Raw genomic sequence first — 16,577 nt, 5'->3', positions numbered from 1 at the left:
ACTAAATTTAAATTTGTTTGCCCCTAGTACAATCCCTTTTTTATTCAACAAAGATAATACCTGTTCCATTCTTTCATCATGCTGTGCTTGATTCTTGCCAAAGACTAGAATGTCATCCTGGAAAGCAATTACACCTTCCATACTTCCAAATAAACTATCCACCACCCTTTGGAATACCGCAGAAGCTGAAGCTAAACCAAATGGCATGCGTCTAAATTGGAACAAACCTTCCGGAGTAACAAAAGCTGTCAAATGTCTTGACTCAGGATGCAGATTAATTTGATGATAAGCCGATGTCATGTCCAACAAACTGAACACGCTGGCCTCATCTAGAATGGATAGAATTTCAACAATGTTAGGCAATGGATGGCAATCCACCCAAATTTGTGCATTAAGATCACGTAAATCAACACACATGCGAATAGAGTTATTGGCTTTACGAGCAATTACTATGGGGGCCACCCAATCTGATGCATCCACCCTCTCAATTATGCGTTGATCACATAATCTATCTAGCTCCTTTTTCAACTCTGCTCTCAACGCTAACGGTACTCTACGTACTTTATGAACCTTGTGAACTGCATTCTCCTTTAACTTTATCTTGTGTGCAAATCCCTTGAACACACCAATTCCTTCTTTAAAAACACCTGGAAATGCATCGACCCACATAGAACAAATTGATAACACCTGGTTATAATTCTTGCTCAGTATAACTTGTTCGGGGTTATTGGGATCTAATAAAATACCTAACTTTCTTTGGTCTTCCCAAACTAAAAGACATGTATCATCATTAGCTACATATACTACTCCCTTAGTCACATTACCTTGGAAACTCAACTCGACTTCACACTCCCCCAAAACTTCCACTGGTTTACCACCATATCCCACAGGCTTGATGCTAGACTTCCTGAGCCCAACATGGCTGAAAATTTCCTTCCACACCTTTTGACTCACAAGTGTATAAGGTGAGCCAGAATCGGCTACAACAATTATTTCACGGCCATTAATTGACAATTTACAGGTAGGCCTTTTAGTGTTGATAAGCATAACAACATCACTCTCATTAGAACAACATACAACAGTAAGAATTTCGTCATCCTCATTAGAGGAAGAATTAGATCCATCCAAATTGTCATTGTGTAACTTAAAAAACTTGTCCCTTGAACTGGAACCTGATATGTTAACAGCCCTACACACTCTAGCAAAATGTCCAACTTTGGAGCATTTTGAACATTTTTTGCCTACTGCAGGGCAATTACTTGCATTACCTAAATGTGTGGAACTACCACACCTAAAACATTCCCTTTTCTTGTAATTTTCCTTCCTAACTGATGTTTCAGCTTTGGCAATTGCTTGGGATTTGTTAAATTTCTGTTTGATTATAGCTACTTTCTGATGAGAATCTTTCTGACTAGTTATATTCATCTGTTGCATATACGTTGTTGTATTCTCGATTCTAGTGGCTATCTCCACAGCCTTTTCTAATGTTAAATTCGGTGTAGACAATAGTGTCTCTTGAACTTTCTTATTATTGGTTTTCTCGACAAGTTGATCTCTAATCATTTCATCCTCACATGCCTTGTAATCACAGGAAACTGCTAACATCCTTAAAGCCCCAACATAGTTAGCTACTGGTTTACCAAGGGACTTAATGGCAGAAGCATATTCATCAATACCACCATCACCTTCACCCACATCTAATGCAACAGACACCTGTGGAATGTGTTTTAAAATTTTGCGGCCCTCTGGACCTAAACAATGACGTAAAACAGCAAACTTTTTCCTATGAGTAAAGGAGTCACCGTCAATGGCATCTAAATATGCCTCGAAACCTTCTTTCCAGGAATCCCAATCCGCTTCTGATGAAACTGGATCCGGAGAGAATACAGGAGGAGGAAGAATGGACTGCTGCATATTAAATATAACCACAATAAATGTTACAAGGTGCGCAAGGTGTGCGTCACCGCAGAAAACAGGTTGAAGGAGTACAATTTAACTCTACTATACTGCTTGAAATGCTTGGAAAACTTGGAACAAGTAACTTGCAGAATGAAGGCACTTTCCACTTAGTCAGGTCAACAGATGAAATGAATCACGAAAAATTGGCCGGTTCACTCGTTGATGCCTGATGAATACTTGATCCAAAAATGAAGGAAGCGAACAAGGAAATGAGTAGAAGTGCAAATGAAGTATTATTGGACTAGTCTGCTATTCCTCGGCTGTGCTGCTCCAAATATTTGATGTTCTCCATTTAAACATTTGAAATAATGCCAGTTCTACACGCAAATGAATTGGCCGATTCACTCGTTTCCTGGCGTCTCCGTTGCCAGGAAACGAAGTAACACATAAGACGCGTATTCAACGCCTTCGTTGCGTAGCGGGATCGATTCACTCGTTTCCTGGCGTCTCCGTTGCCAGGAAACAAAGTAACTCATAAGATGCGTATTCAGCGTCTTCGTTGCGTAGCGGGACACGTGAATAACGACAGGAGGACGCGCGCGCTGGATCCTACACGCGCAGAAACCTCCATGTGTCAAACAGCCCAAAAATCAATGAAGATGAAGAAAGGCAGGTTGCAGGCTCCTCGAAGAACGGAGATGCAAAAACTCCCCTCAGCAGGATCGAAACACTGAAGGCCGTTTGAAGACGCCGCGCGTAGAACTCCTCAAAAGGTGCACGCGTAGGTCCGGCTGTCCTGCAATCACTCGTCGCCAATGAAAAGTCTTCGTTTCTGGTAAGTACTCTTTAATTTCAGTATAATCTACAAATATGCAGAACAGCAAATAATACCTCCGCCACCGTCGCCCTTCCAACCGTTTCTCCCTGTCGTATGTCGAGTCTCGAGACAAGGTTCTAGAATCCTTACAAGACTCGACAGAAGAACTGAGAGATAACCCAACAACTACATGATCGGAAGGGCTGGTCAAGAGAAATGAGGAACTTGCTGTTGTATGCTATTCTTCTGGCTAGAAGGGAGATCTGCTCGAAGTGGGTTATGGTTTCCCCCCCATGCATGGGAGTTGGTTTGAAGCTCTTTTGAAGATGGCTAAACTGGACCTAAGGGCGGGTGGCCCCGAGAGGAGGCAGAAGAAAAGTAAGTTATGGGCTCTGCTTTTGGAGTGGGATCCCCTCCACCCCCACCACCTATCGGAGCTGCCAAAGGTACACTACCCTCGGGTTATAATCCTATGATTCAAACCCCATTTTTCATCCGCGCCAGCCACGAGGGTGACCCCAGGTAGGCTGAGTGGGTGAGATGGGTCTCCTTGGGCTGCGTGTCCACTTTCATACTTTTGGTCAGGGCAAGTGGAAAGCTTGCGGGTTGAAGGTGTGACAAACTCTTGGAGGTGTATGAGGACTAAAAAATAAACAAAAACAATGTTTGAGAATCAGACACTGGGGGCTCATTACTTCCTCGTTTCCAGAAACTTCACTTCTCATTATTATGATCTGTCACTTTGACATTTCATGCTTTACCAGTCAGTTCACTGACATTCTGGTATTTTCATTATTTTGAATTATTTTTCTATGCTCCATGCAATGATGCTGGTGCTTACTTTAGCACTCAATGCTTAGAGCCTGTTGTGCTATGCTGCCTGCCTTAGATAACTAACATGATGGTTCAGATAACTTAGAGTCCAAATTCTGAACTGTCACCCCTTTCCCTGCCCCTGTCCTGATGTAACCTGATGAAGTTATAACCTAATTGCTGATTACCTTAAGGAGAGGTAAATGTATGAATTCTGTGTATTGTATTTGTCTTTTGTTTTACAGGTACCAGCTGCTACTGTTTTAATTTCTGCTGCTATGTTTGATAGTGTCATAGCTAGATGTTTTCTAAATTAATGTTACTAAACCTTTTGCATGATGGCCAACATGCTAATGCTAATTTGAGGTTAATGAGGTGTTTTCTCTATGCCCATGATTTGACATTGTTTTATTACTGAATCAAATGTATTTAATCTCGTTTACACAGCTATTCATGTCATTGATTTGTTTTCTAACTATTGAGTTCATTGTTTTATTTTCTCTGTTTAAACTAAGATTTTTCAGTCCAGTCCATCAGACTGTGATGTTTCTTTGTTTGTACCATTTGCTGTTGAGAATAATTTTCGTGACCTTAGCATTGTTAATATAGGGTAATAAATATTTTAATTGATACCAAAAGGTGTAGTTATTCAGGGCCAAATGGGTCATGGTGCGTTATATATTAATTCTTTGGTGATTATTATTCTTATTTAATGTTGTTTTATGTGTCAATAATCAATAAGTTAATCAATGTGGTAATCAATACAATCGAAATGAGTTGAAAGGTTAATCGACCTTAAAGCAGCATCCACTCACTATTATGAAATAGATGAGACAAGGATCTGCCCTTTAACACACCACAAGCATATTTGCAGGGTATCTTGTTATCAGCCATTCCGAACTTCAAAAGAATGAATTCATTCCTTGTGGGGCACTGGCCTAACAATAGCCACCACAGCCCCTACAGTGCTGCGGGGGGCCCTGAGCTTCAGGGGGTCCCCTCCACACTGTGCATGGGTGGTGCACCCAGGCCTAAGAGCTCCTGAATGGATCTGGAGCATATAGGCCACCCTGTTTGTATTTTGCAGGGGATCCCCCTCAAGTTTGGCTGCGTCCATGATAAAGATCAAAATGCTATGCCTAACTTTCAAATGCCTAGTGATGATGGCTCCTGCTTGTATTATAATAAGATATTCTCTAGAGAACCAACAGGAATCCATGATCCACCTTCACTTAGTTTCTGATCACATCCACTTACAAACAAGGAGACAGAGCTGACATTTTCTAGGGCAAGCTGTGGACATCATCCTTTTTCACATGACTTAACACACATCTTTTCAGGAAGCTACGGAAGAACCTCTATAGCCTGAACTATAGATTTTCACCTATGACCTTTTAGCAGACTACGGGCCAGATGTACGACCCTGAGTTTTGCGACTCGCAATTTCCGACTCATTTGCAAGTCGCATATTGTGAGTCACAAAACCGTATGTACAACAGTGTACTTCACACTGTGTGCGATTCCCAACAGGGTTGCAAATGACTTACCTCATGAATATTCATGAGGTAGGTCGCAATTTGCGACCACATTGGGAATGGTGGGATGGTGGCCTGCTGGGGTCAGCAGACCACCATGTCTGTGACTGTTTTTAAATAAAGCAGTATTTTTTTTTTAAATGCAGACCATTTCCCTTAAAGGAAAATGGAATGCATTTCCAAAACAAAAATTAAAAGTTTTCTTTTCAGTTTTGCAGGGCAGGCAGTGGTCCATGAGACCACTGCCTGCCCTGCAAAAATGTTTTCACATGCATTCACAAAGGGGAAGGGGTCCCATTGGGACCCCTTCACTTTTGCGAATGGGTTAGTACCAATTTGTGACTGGTGCTAACTGCGATTGTTTTGTGGCAGTCACAAAACAATCGAACATAGGACTGCAATTTGCAATTAGGAAGGGAACGCCCCTTCCTAATTGCGACTCGCAACCTCTTTGTGCGATTTGGTAAATAGATTACCGAATCGCAAAAATGGGTCTGTACATACCAAAATGCTTTCTTCTCGTCGTAAACGGCCCAATTCTGCGAATCGGGCCGTTTGCAATGAGAAAAAAGGTACATACATGAGGCCCTATGTCACAGTTCTCTTCAATTTCTAAAGCAGAGGTATTCATCTACAGATTGAAACTCCTCATTCTCTTCATAACAGCGGGAACCCAAGTCACTATCCTTGGTTGGCTTTTTTCTTTTGCAATCAAGTAGACAACAGAAGGTGCACATCCTCTCCTGATTTTCTTCAGCCCTCACACACTTCAGGTCCATCACATCCATAATGTCACCCTGTACTTGAAATTTCGGTGATAAAAAGATGACAAATGTTCATGATAGGATGCTCACAGTACAAGTTGACTGTGTCTGGAACTTGATCCATTTTTCTTAAAAATATTCAGTACATGATTACAGTAGTTTTAAATTATTTCAGTTTTTTTCAAATTTCAGTTCTCAAGATCTCATTTAGAAGTAGATGCCCCATCAACCAACTCTGCAATTGTCACTTCCACTGGTTCTGCTGTAGAAATCCCTTACTTGACCTTGCAGCCTTTCCACCACTTTGCCTCCAAGTCATGTTGACACAAACCCTGACATTTCTAGCCCGGTTGGACACTCACTGGATTTCCCTGCCTATGACAACCATGCAAGGCATGGTGAGACGGGAAAGGAAAAACAAACAATAGCCACTTTCTATGTGTTAAGGCTACTGACGTTTTATAAAACAAACTCCAGTTTTGTAAAGTTGTTTCTGTAAACCAAAAACTGATTGCTGATGGACTGAAACATGGTACTCACCTCGGCATTTAGAAGTGCCTTCAGAGCATGTGCATCACTGGCCAATGCAAAGGCACAGGGATTTCCACAAGGCATGCGGGGAGATCTACTTATGGCCCCAAAGTTTAAATCACACCTGAAGTTTCTACCACTTCAAATCTGATCTAAATATATATCATAGAGCATAGTGTAGTCCACGGTGTGGCTCTTAGAACATTTTTTACTAGGTGTTTAACTCACAAGTCTAGCGGCATTCTGGCTTGCTGTTCAGCTGCGTTATAAACTCAAATCTCAAGAAGGTCCCAACAACCTGTAAGCTCCGTTGAACAGGCAAACAACTTTGAAGTAAAGTTTTTATTAGGAAAAGGGGTTCTTTCCCTGTCAACATCACTCCATTTAACAAGACACAATTAGCCTAGTGGTGAAGCAGATAATTCCAGTTCTATAACTCACCTTAAATACTTTAAACTTGTAATTCTTAATTGTGTTGGATGCAGGGGCGTAGCTTTGGTGGGGGGGTTGAGCTTCTGATTTCTCAACAATGGCACTGGCATAGAATGTTAAAATACATGAGCCCAGATTTTAGAGGGCCTAGCCCCTCCTTGAGCCACTTTAGCGTCATTTTTTATTACACTAATGTGGCCCAACGAGGCCAAATTCACAGCACCATATTTACAAAGTGACGCAATGCATGCATTGGAATGCAGCACCACTTTTCTTAAACTCGGCCATTATACGACAAACAGGGTGCCAGAGAGGGGCTATAGGGGCAGTGGAATACAAATCCAGATTGGTAGGAGTAACAGAGAGAAAACACATTATTTTGTGGAATAACCACCCTTGTTGAAGACTTTGAAAAGAGAGAGGGAAAGAAAGTGTATTTGCGGTTTTGTCTGTGTGTATGTAAAAATTACTGTTGAAATCCGACAGACACCTGACCACATCCGACTGAATGCACCCGTACCCTACTTTTTTGCAGAAAATACATTTATTTGGGAGGGTGTAGCGCCCCAAACACCATGAAGATACGCCCCGATTGGATGAGATATCAGTCTCTGAAACTTCACTTTTTAAAACTGATTTTAAATCACCGATAACAATAAAAAGCTAGACAATTTCGAAATTGGATAGGCGCATTGATTCTGAAGACTACTAGCATGTTGCTAGGTAACTAGGTAGCTCTCCATCCAGGGATGGTTAAAACTATTTCATTACCTTGAAATTGCGTATCTTTGAAAGAGAGTGAAAATAAATACATATCAAGAATAATTCTTACACCGAGGACATCATTTTAAAAAAGCGTTTCTTTAATTATAAGTCTGCAAAGCGGGCAGATGGAAAGATAACTTTAGCAGGTGTTAATGGATTGTGAGGTGAATAGTCGCTTACATTTCTGTAGCCTTTTACTTCTTGTAATGAGTCAAATCAGCTATTTGCAATACTCCTTCATTTACACACTCACAGGCGGATACATTATTTGTGTTCATAAACAATACTATGCCCAACTATATTTTTGGCCATTGTTCATCCAGGGTAGCAACTATGTCCGAGAGTGGAGTACCTTGAAATGAATATTAGAGAAGAAATAAACCAAATAAAGCGTGCAGCGCTAATATGTGGTTTGGAATTAGATGATCAAATGGACTGATTTTCGGAAATTATCTTCTGTGGTTTTATAATTTCTAGGGTGTACATTTTTATTCAATTGACGGAAGGCTCTCATTGTAGACTGGATGGAGTGGTATCTCACTGGGGAATTCCACCCCTCTGGATTACCAGTTTTGCTAGGTCCCGACCGCGGCGCTGAAACACATTGCATTTCCACAGACATTTTCCACATGTTGAAAGCAGGTGGAGTAGGTGCCCGGTAGGTGGGCTGAATTTGGCAATCATATGCAGGAATGGGCCCGGTAATTTTAGGACCTGGGTATTGGTTGCGAATTTGGTCGTGGAAACTCATAATGGCTGGTAATGGGGGACGATATCGGTGGGTATTAGTCATTTTACTTAAGTTGAATAATACTTCACCTTCAAAGCTATGTTCTGCAGGTGCACTCTAAAAGAACAACCGGCTACTTTGCACATACATCTCCCATGCAACTTTGGGCTTGCTTCCCGTTTTAAAGCGAAAACTGCGTTCTTAAAGAGAACGCCAGAGGGTGAAGATTATGTGTAGCAGGAATGAGTGTGAGGAGCATCCAACACCCCGCCTCCCCACACCACTGGCAGCAGTCCTCGCAAAATTCTATCACGGAAGAAATACAATATTTTTAAATCTTCTGAAGTTTCTGATTCCTGGGCTATGTTGAGATTTTTCTGCCAATAGGGCCCCTGCAGTTGCAGGGAAATGTCTCTTCAATTACCTCAGTATTTTAGGTGCACATCCGGTTTTCTTTTTATGTCAAAACAAGATAAATCTGTGTAAATTCCACAAATGACTCACAATATATCAGCAGGAATCTTGACCTTGGCTCTGGCAGTGGTGATAGATGGGGACCTCTCTGAAGACAAGTTATATTTTAGTTTTCTGACCGTGGATGAAAACTTAGATTTCATGACTCTAAGGAAATACACATTTAACAAGGGAGACAGCAGGAGCAGCAGAGACCATGACGTCGCTGGCTACGTGGTAATCAAACCACCGTATCAAGAGGTCACTGAAAATGCTTACATTGGTAAGGGGAGGATACTGCCAAAAATGCAGTCATGTGGCCTCCAGTTTTGGTGACAAGTGCCTCTTTTGGTGTTCTTTGAATTTCCTTTTCTTAGAGAAGCCCGCAAAGTGTGTGTGTGTTTTGGAGGGTTAGTCTTTTTTTTTAAAAGCAAAAATTCAAGGGCATATTTATACTTTGCTTGCACCGTTTTAGCGTCAATAATTTCAATGCTAAAATTGCGCTGAGCTAACTCCATATTTATATTTTGACGCTAGACCCGTCTAGCGTCAAAATATTGGAGTTAGCGTCATGTTGTGAATATGGCAAACTACCTTGTGCTAATTAGATGCAAGGTAGGCATTCCTGTCCACAATATGAGACTAACCCCCTACTGCCTTATTTATACTCCGGCACAGAAATGACATGCACAGAGTAGGCAGACCCAAATATTGGCACCAAGCCTGCTTAGGATCTTTATTTAATGCCTTGGTCAAACCAGGCATTAGGGTACCCGTGGACCCATTTCCATGGCCAACCACCATGGAATGGGCCCACAGATGCCCACCCCAAACCCCAGCAACACCTCCACCAACACCAGAGGGACACCATAGGATGGGGGACCCCATCCTCGGTAAGTATAGGTATTTTTTTAATGGGCCATTGGAGGCCCTTACATGGGGCCCCCTGCCTGGCATTGGGTCGTATGGGCTTGCCCAGGGGACACTGGTCCCCTGTGTTAGCCACTAGGGTGGTGTGCATGACACCTGTCTTTACTAAGACAGGAGTAATTTTTGGGTGATAGTGCTTCAGAAAATGACGCTAGGCTGGTTAGCAGCATATTTATTGCCGCTAACCAGCCTAGAGTCATTTTCTGACCCACTAGCGTCTTTTACCCTACCGCACCCCCTGGCTAGCATCTTTTCTTTAGACTCTAGCCTCTCCTTAGCACCAGCATGCGCCATTCCATAGATATGGCACCCGGCTGCTGCTATGGAATGGCGCTAGCCGGTGCTAAGGATTTTGCTGCAAAACTGCACTAACGCAGTTTTGCGGCAAAAACTATAATATGCCCATCAGTGTCTCTGATTTGCTAGGAGTCTCCTATGAGCATGTTGCTCGTCAGGGATATTGTTTTTAGTTTCCTACCCAAAAGCATCATCTGCCATCCCTGGCCAGGAGAAAAAGCAGTGTTCAATGTCCTACAATATTTAATACAGTCATTCCAGTGCCATGGGCAAGTTATATGTGGGAATGAGGTGTGGAATTCAATAGGTGGGAAGATGGGCTGTCTGATGATGAGGGAATCCCTTTATCACTCACCTTTAAATGAGGCCCTCAGCGCTTGTCAATATTTCCCATTAAAGTGTTGTTTCGTTAGACATGAGCGCCCTAATAGCACTGCCCACCTGTATCTCTATCTCCATTTTTCTGACACATAGCAATACAATCCTTTGCATTTCATGCTTATAATTTGACAAGTAAACAAAAGTGATGGATGAAATGCTTGAATTAATGTCAGCCACTGGTAATTAATTACTCAGGCTGCATCCCAATCCCTATTTATTTTGCATACAATGCCACCTCAGTTTGAATCCAGATATATGCAAATCAGTCTTGACTCTGCTCCAAAGTGAGCAGTCCAGCCTGACCTGCCTAGCTAGGTCATCCCTGAACCAGAACACAAGCAGACCAGGGCCATTTTGCCCTTCTTATGGGTTCATCAGCTGAGTATAGCTTGGTTCAAATGGCACATTGTGCACGGGACCCACACCTGGGCATACCCATCCCACTTAGGGTGACATACTGAAGGATACAAAAAGTGATTGACAGAATGCTTGAATTAATCTCATCCACTGGTAATTATTCAGGCAACACCCCAATCCATTATTTGTTTACATACCGTACCACCTCAGTCTGTACCCAGCTGTATGTACATAAGTCTTGCTCCTACTCCTGTGGGAACAGTCCAGCCCAAACTCCCAAACTGCCAAGTCAGGGCCTCATTGAATCAGAACACAAGCAACCCAGAGCTGGTTTTGCCCTTGTTATGGGATCATCATTAGAGTATAGCTTGGTTCCAGTGACACAGTGTGCACAGTACCCACGTCTGGGCATACTCATCCCACTTATGGTGACGTACTAAAGCATATAATAATTTTACCTCTGCAAAAATATTTTGGGAAAGTAGATTTTGACAGAATATGTCAAAATAGCAAGATATTAAATAATGGATGTTGAAATGTCACCAAATGCAATAAGAAGATAATACTGTAAGCCACAAATAACAGCGGAAATATAGCTACCTCCACTTCCCCATTCTTCTGAATTATGCAAACAAAATATTTAAAGGCTAAAAGAAACTTTCTGAATAGGCCTTATAATTAAAGGGAGATCATCCAATGGCACTTATGTCACCTTTACTTGTAACAGGAGTGTGGCCTGAATGTAAGATCATGGGAAATGGCTGTATAAGGTATACCTTGCATGTATGCCTTCCACGTCTGGGTTGTGTGTGATGTGCATGGGAGAAGAGAAAGTTATACAGCAGTTCTAAATATTGATAGAAAGGGCATATCCACACTTAACAGAATTTTGGACGAATAATGGCCCTAGGAAATCCTGGTACAATATCAAGATAGCATCACATGGAAACTGAATATCACTGGTCAGTGTCTTAGTGCAAAGCACATGTCTCCATCAACATGATCATCACAGCCAATAATAAAATGCGATGGAGTCCAGTTAGCAAGTTCATTACAGTCTAGTCTTGAGACCTTTACTTTCAAACCAAATGCCCAATCTTATTAAAACTATGACATCGACCTATATGTAAAAGCCTGTGTTATCAATTGTCTTGAACAGACTTCAATTTCACAGTTGTTCTTGAGATTTGTAACTGATTTTTATATGGCCAAAAATGATCGGGGAAGCTTGAAAGGGTGGATAACGCAAAGAGCAAAATGAGCATGGACTGTGTCCAGCAGAGATGGCCTTCACCAATCAATGAAATTTCTCTTCCAGCTGAAAAGTAATACTCCTTATTGCACTCTGGTATGTCTCGGAGGCCGGCTTGAACTCATCTAAGTAACTTTCATATTCTTTAATTGACGCCTCAAGCTGATCTCTCTCGACTGCCCCCAAAATGGCACCAACAATAACATCAATTCCCAGACCGAAAGCAGCAACACCAATGGTGCCAAGCACAGAGGCACTGATCTGAGCCAAGAGGGCAAGAAGTTTGTTTACAATTACAGTAGTAACATTTGAACCAATCAGCTTGATAATAATGGCACCGGCAGCAGTTGTGGCTTGGCCGAGAATGCCTGACAGAACCTTCTGAGCAATTTCTATCTTCTCAGGCTCTGACTCCCTAATGTCGTGAAGCTTCTGGTACAGATTAGGCTCTAGGGTTGCCTTCAGTTTCTCGTCGATCTTCTGCACCTCCTGCTGGATTTCCGTCATGCGTAGGATGAACATGTCACAGTTTTCTTTGATGCTGCGATCGTATTGCAAGTCAATCTTGGCCAGTTTGCAATGCAGGTTGCTGTTCAGCACCTGAATCAGTCTGTTAGTGGCACCCACGTTTGCTGACATGCAGTTGAACAGTTCCTGGTGCAGATGGATTACTTCATCCCTTCTTTTCGGGTTGTTTGGGTATAGGAGATGTCTGAAAGTCATTTTGTTTACACGTTACTGAAACAATAAAAAAGAAATAAAACACATTAGAATGGTCATCAATATAGTTTTCGGAGCAGACCAGAGAAGACATTTTTACAATGTGCCTATCAAGCATAATTATTTCAAGGAGTTGCTAAAGAAAATGAGCATTTATCCTAGGCTCACAGCTCTAAGATGAGTAACGATACGCTGCTTGTACCAGCAGAACAGTGTATTTATGTATTTTGAATTCTTTCACTCCCTTCTGTAAACTCATTCCTTATAACAATTAGCCTGGGAATATTTTATTTCAAGAGAAAAGTATTTGGGAAAAAGCATGAATGAATCTACTTAATACTGAATGGATTCTCCAACAGAGAGAATTAATTTGGAACTGCGAAATGCACTCTTAATGGATTAATCTATTTATTTATGTAAAACAGTTCATCGTTTTTTGTGCTGTGATTGTGAACGAGTTATAAAGGGAAAGAGAAATACTCGAGAAATTAGATATGGAAATGAGGAGGACAAGAGCATGGGAAAGATGGAAATACAGAAGTCCAGGTACTCACTCGCCAGAATAATTGCTGGCTTCTGAGAAGTGCTGGTACCCTTCCATTAAATGTATTGAAGCAGTGCCGAGAAGTGCAGGTACTTTCTCTTCCAAATTAATCAAGTGCAGGTACTCAGTACCTGACAGTGCCTGCCCATTTAAAGCACTGGGAAGGACCATGCCGAAGAAGAGAGTTTGAAAAGAGAGAGAAGAAGGCGAATTCAACAAAACAAGCGGGAATTGTATAATGTGAATTAATCAATCTATCAATTATTAAATCAGCAAATGAATGAGACAATAAACACAGCTCCCTCAATGGATTTTAACAGTTCCCTCCAACTGGAGCTGTGACCTGTCTGGAGGTGGAAGAAATAAGTATGGTCCGTTTGAACCATGACTGAGGCCAGTATGTGTTCCATCGATTACAGCGCCATAGATGAATGCATTCTGCCACCAACATTGGAACATATGACACTGAGGATAGGAAGTTGTCTTTCCGAAGCAGGAGGGCAACTAGGGAATACTAATATTAAAGAAATAATTATGGATTAGTCCTTGAAATGATGTGAGTAGAAGAAAATGGGCTTTCGATGAAATCCTGCCTTTATTATAGGAGCGTCAACGATAGAGAGGTGAGAATGATGAAATAGGCAGTTTAGGAGGAGGTCAAAGGTTGAAGTAAAGACGGACTTTTACAGGAATATCCTTCAGACGTGAATGAAAGCAAAGATTAATTCACTCAGGAGATGTACACATCACCTCCACCTGCCTGCAAACTCCCTCTTTCAGGTTCAGAAGAAAGAGGTAGAGTATTTGTGAACCTGGCAAAAGTGAGCAATGAGGTGTTGTTTGAAAAGACCTGCCTGGACCCCCACCCTGTGACCACCCTCAAGCAACAGATTTATCTGGTACTAGTTACATGCTGTGCGCCCTGGAGAATGAGGTACATGAATGTTCAGCTTCAGGACTCAAAGCGTGTAGTGGTAGGCTATGGTCAGAGTGCTGACTACTTGTTACCAAGCCATAGCTCCACAAACTAAGCATTCCTGTGCATGCAATTATTTTTATGGCTAAAGTACATTTATCAACCTTTTTCAGTGGTTCTTCTAGGAAAACCTTGCCTCTCGTGGATATAGGGAATACCCTTTAGGCCGGAGTGCGCTGCAATGTTTGTCCAATGGATAATGCATCAACATCCTGATTTGTGGGAGAAATGTTGAGCAACAAGACTGAAATTTGCAGACATTTCACTAATTGCAAGGCAAGGATGCCTCAGAGTTTAATACGGAATAAAGAGGCTTTCCGTGGTAACTGTATTTTCAAAGCTGTCTTATCTAAAGCATGGACTGTGTATCCTGTAGCCAATGACAGGTCTGCTGGTAACAAGGGAGAACTGTGCTCTTTCTTAGGTTAACGGGAATAATATGTGGGAATAATATGCGGTTGCCTAACATATTTCCACAAAAAAACATTCACCATAAATAAATAAAAATACCAATTTGCCAGGAAACATTCAACGATTTTACTGACTAACGAATATTCCCTAAGGGAAACTACTGAAGTCCAGTAGAACTGTCCAAGCAATTCATTATCACATATGCCAACATATTTAGAAGACTATTCAGAACTATCCATTGCTTCATCCACAATGACCTTAGCAACTGATAACTCAATTACCGAGTCAAAGAAAGAGAGGTGATAGTCTCTGCATACGCCACTCTACACCCTCACAATTATTTATAGGCCCTTGTAAGAATTGTGGGCACAATTCACACACCATTCTGACCAGCTGAGAATGGCTTCAAAATGTCTGTCCCAAGTTTACAAATGGACTTTTAAGCTGCAAGATTTTGGATTTAGGCTAAAATATTTCAACAGCAAGCTAGCACCTGCATACCCTATCGGGTGATTAGCCGTGCTTTATAAATCCTGATTGATTGATTGATCTGTCAAGGGTCTGACTTGTTATACTTGGCATCAGACACTTGCCCCCGGAGGCCAGAAGAGTGAGGGCCAGTTTTGTTCCTGAGGTCCAGATTTGTTACTGGGGGCATGTTTAGCGCTGAGCTGGGGGGGCACTATGTTTTGCAAATTATTATGGGTTATCAGGCAACAGTAGAAATCTCAAGATTACTCTGGTGATTAGTGGTCCTGCAAGAGAGGGGTCGGAGTTGTGCCTAGTGGCAGTCTTGATTCCTCAAAAGTAGTGCAGATGGTTAACATGCCTGCTGCAAAGAACGTGTAGCATGCACATCACAGAACTGTATTTTATGTGGATAGGTCACTAGATTCCTGTTTTTGTTATAGATCTTTTTATTACAATCGTAATATAGCACAGTGAGCTGTGAATTGCCATCAAAGAGCTGCATGCAAACCGCATGATAGCGGTTAGAGAGTTATGTTTCTTTCCAGTCTTTCATTATCCTAATGTTGCTAAAAAGGGTTGCTTGGGTAGAAATAAGTTACTATTAGTAAAGCCAACCCTAACTACTGTGATTTGAATCCTGAGTTTGTGCTCCTCCAGACCAAGCACTCTTAACACATGTCTACCAGTATGCATGACATTTGAATCATACACCTTGTTCTCTCCTTTGTCTTATGTAACATTTTCTATACACTGATTTAAACACGTATCATTCATTGTCTCTGTATGTGATGTAAAGTGCTCTGGTACCCTGCAATATTATAACAGATGTTATAAAACAAATTAAATACATGTGAGAGAGGGGCTATGGAGAGATGAGCGGCACTGCTGGAAAGTGATAGTGAGGCAATCTTTGGAGGAGGTCATTGGTGGGGGCACCCAAAAATGTTGTTGCACCGGACGCCACCAGCACTAAAGCCAGCCTTGGCGTCCCACCTACTGGAGTGGAGGATGCTAACATCTCTCAAAATTATCTTTTGTTGTGTTCTCAGCTTCTTGACTGTGCTTAACAATAAATAAGTGCATTCATGTCATATTTAAATTCATGTCAACCAACTTGACATTCCTACTTGCTCCCAAATGAAAGTTAGCACTTAGTAAGTGAAAGAAGGCAACTCAGTGTGATCCTGTGGGAAAGGTAGGTCTTGCAGTAGTGGAAAAACAAATGTAATAGTTCTTCACTACCAGAATATGTAACAGTTAAAAGTATTTGTCCTACTTTTTAAATACACTGCACTCTTCCCTATCGGCTGTGTAGGGAGTACCCGAAGGGTAACTTATTTGTATTTGTTGGAAATGGCCCTTTCTGCAGTGTCATCCCCAGACTTTTTGTATTTCTACTCCTCTTTTTCTGACCCTGTATTTGTAGGCTTTATGAATCTGCTCACTTTACCACTGATATCCAGTGCTAAAGTGCACTTGTTCTGTGTCTAAACATGGTA

General features: G+C 41.6%; 1 protein-coding gene across 1 annotated transcript in view; it reads right to left on the bottom strand.

Moving 5' to 3' along the window:
• Positions 1-7,668: 7,668 nt before the first annotated feature.
• Positions 7,669-16,577, bottom strand: part of SMCO3 (single-pass membrane protein with coiled-coil domains 3) — a 45,337-nt gene continuing 36,428 nt past the window's right edge. Inside the window, exon 2 of the mRNA XM_069216250.1 lies at positions 7,669-12,694. Within this exon, the coding sequence (XP_069072351.1) occupies positions 12,002-12,679 (678 nt within the window). The 5' untranslated portion in view covers positions 12,680-12,694 and the 3' untranslated portion in view covers positions 7,669-12,001. The remainder of the gene's footprint in view (positions 12,695-16,577) is intronic.

Source organism: Pleurodeles waltl, chromosome 12 (assembly GCF_031143425.1).
Source record: "Pleurodeles waltl isolate 20211129_DDA chromosome 12, aPleWal1.hap1.20221129, whole genome shotgun sequence".
In the NCBI taxonomy this organism is placed as follows: Eukaryota; Metazoa; Chordata; class Amphibia; order Caudata; family Salamandridae; genus Pleurodeles; species Pleurodeles waltl.
This window is presented reverse-complemented; position numbering and strand designations above follow the sequence as displayed.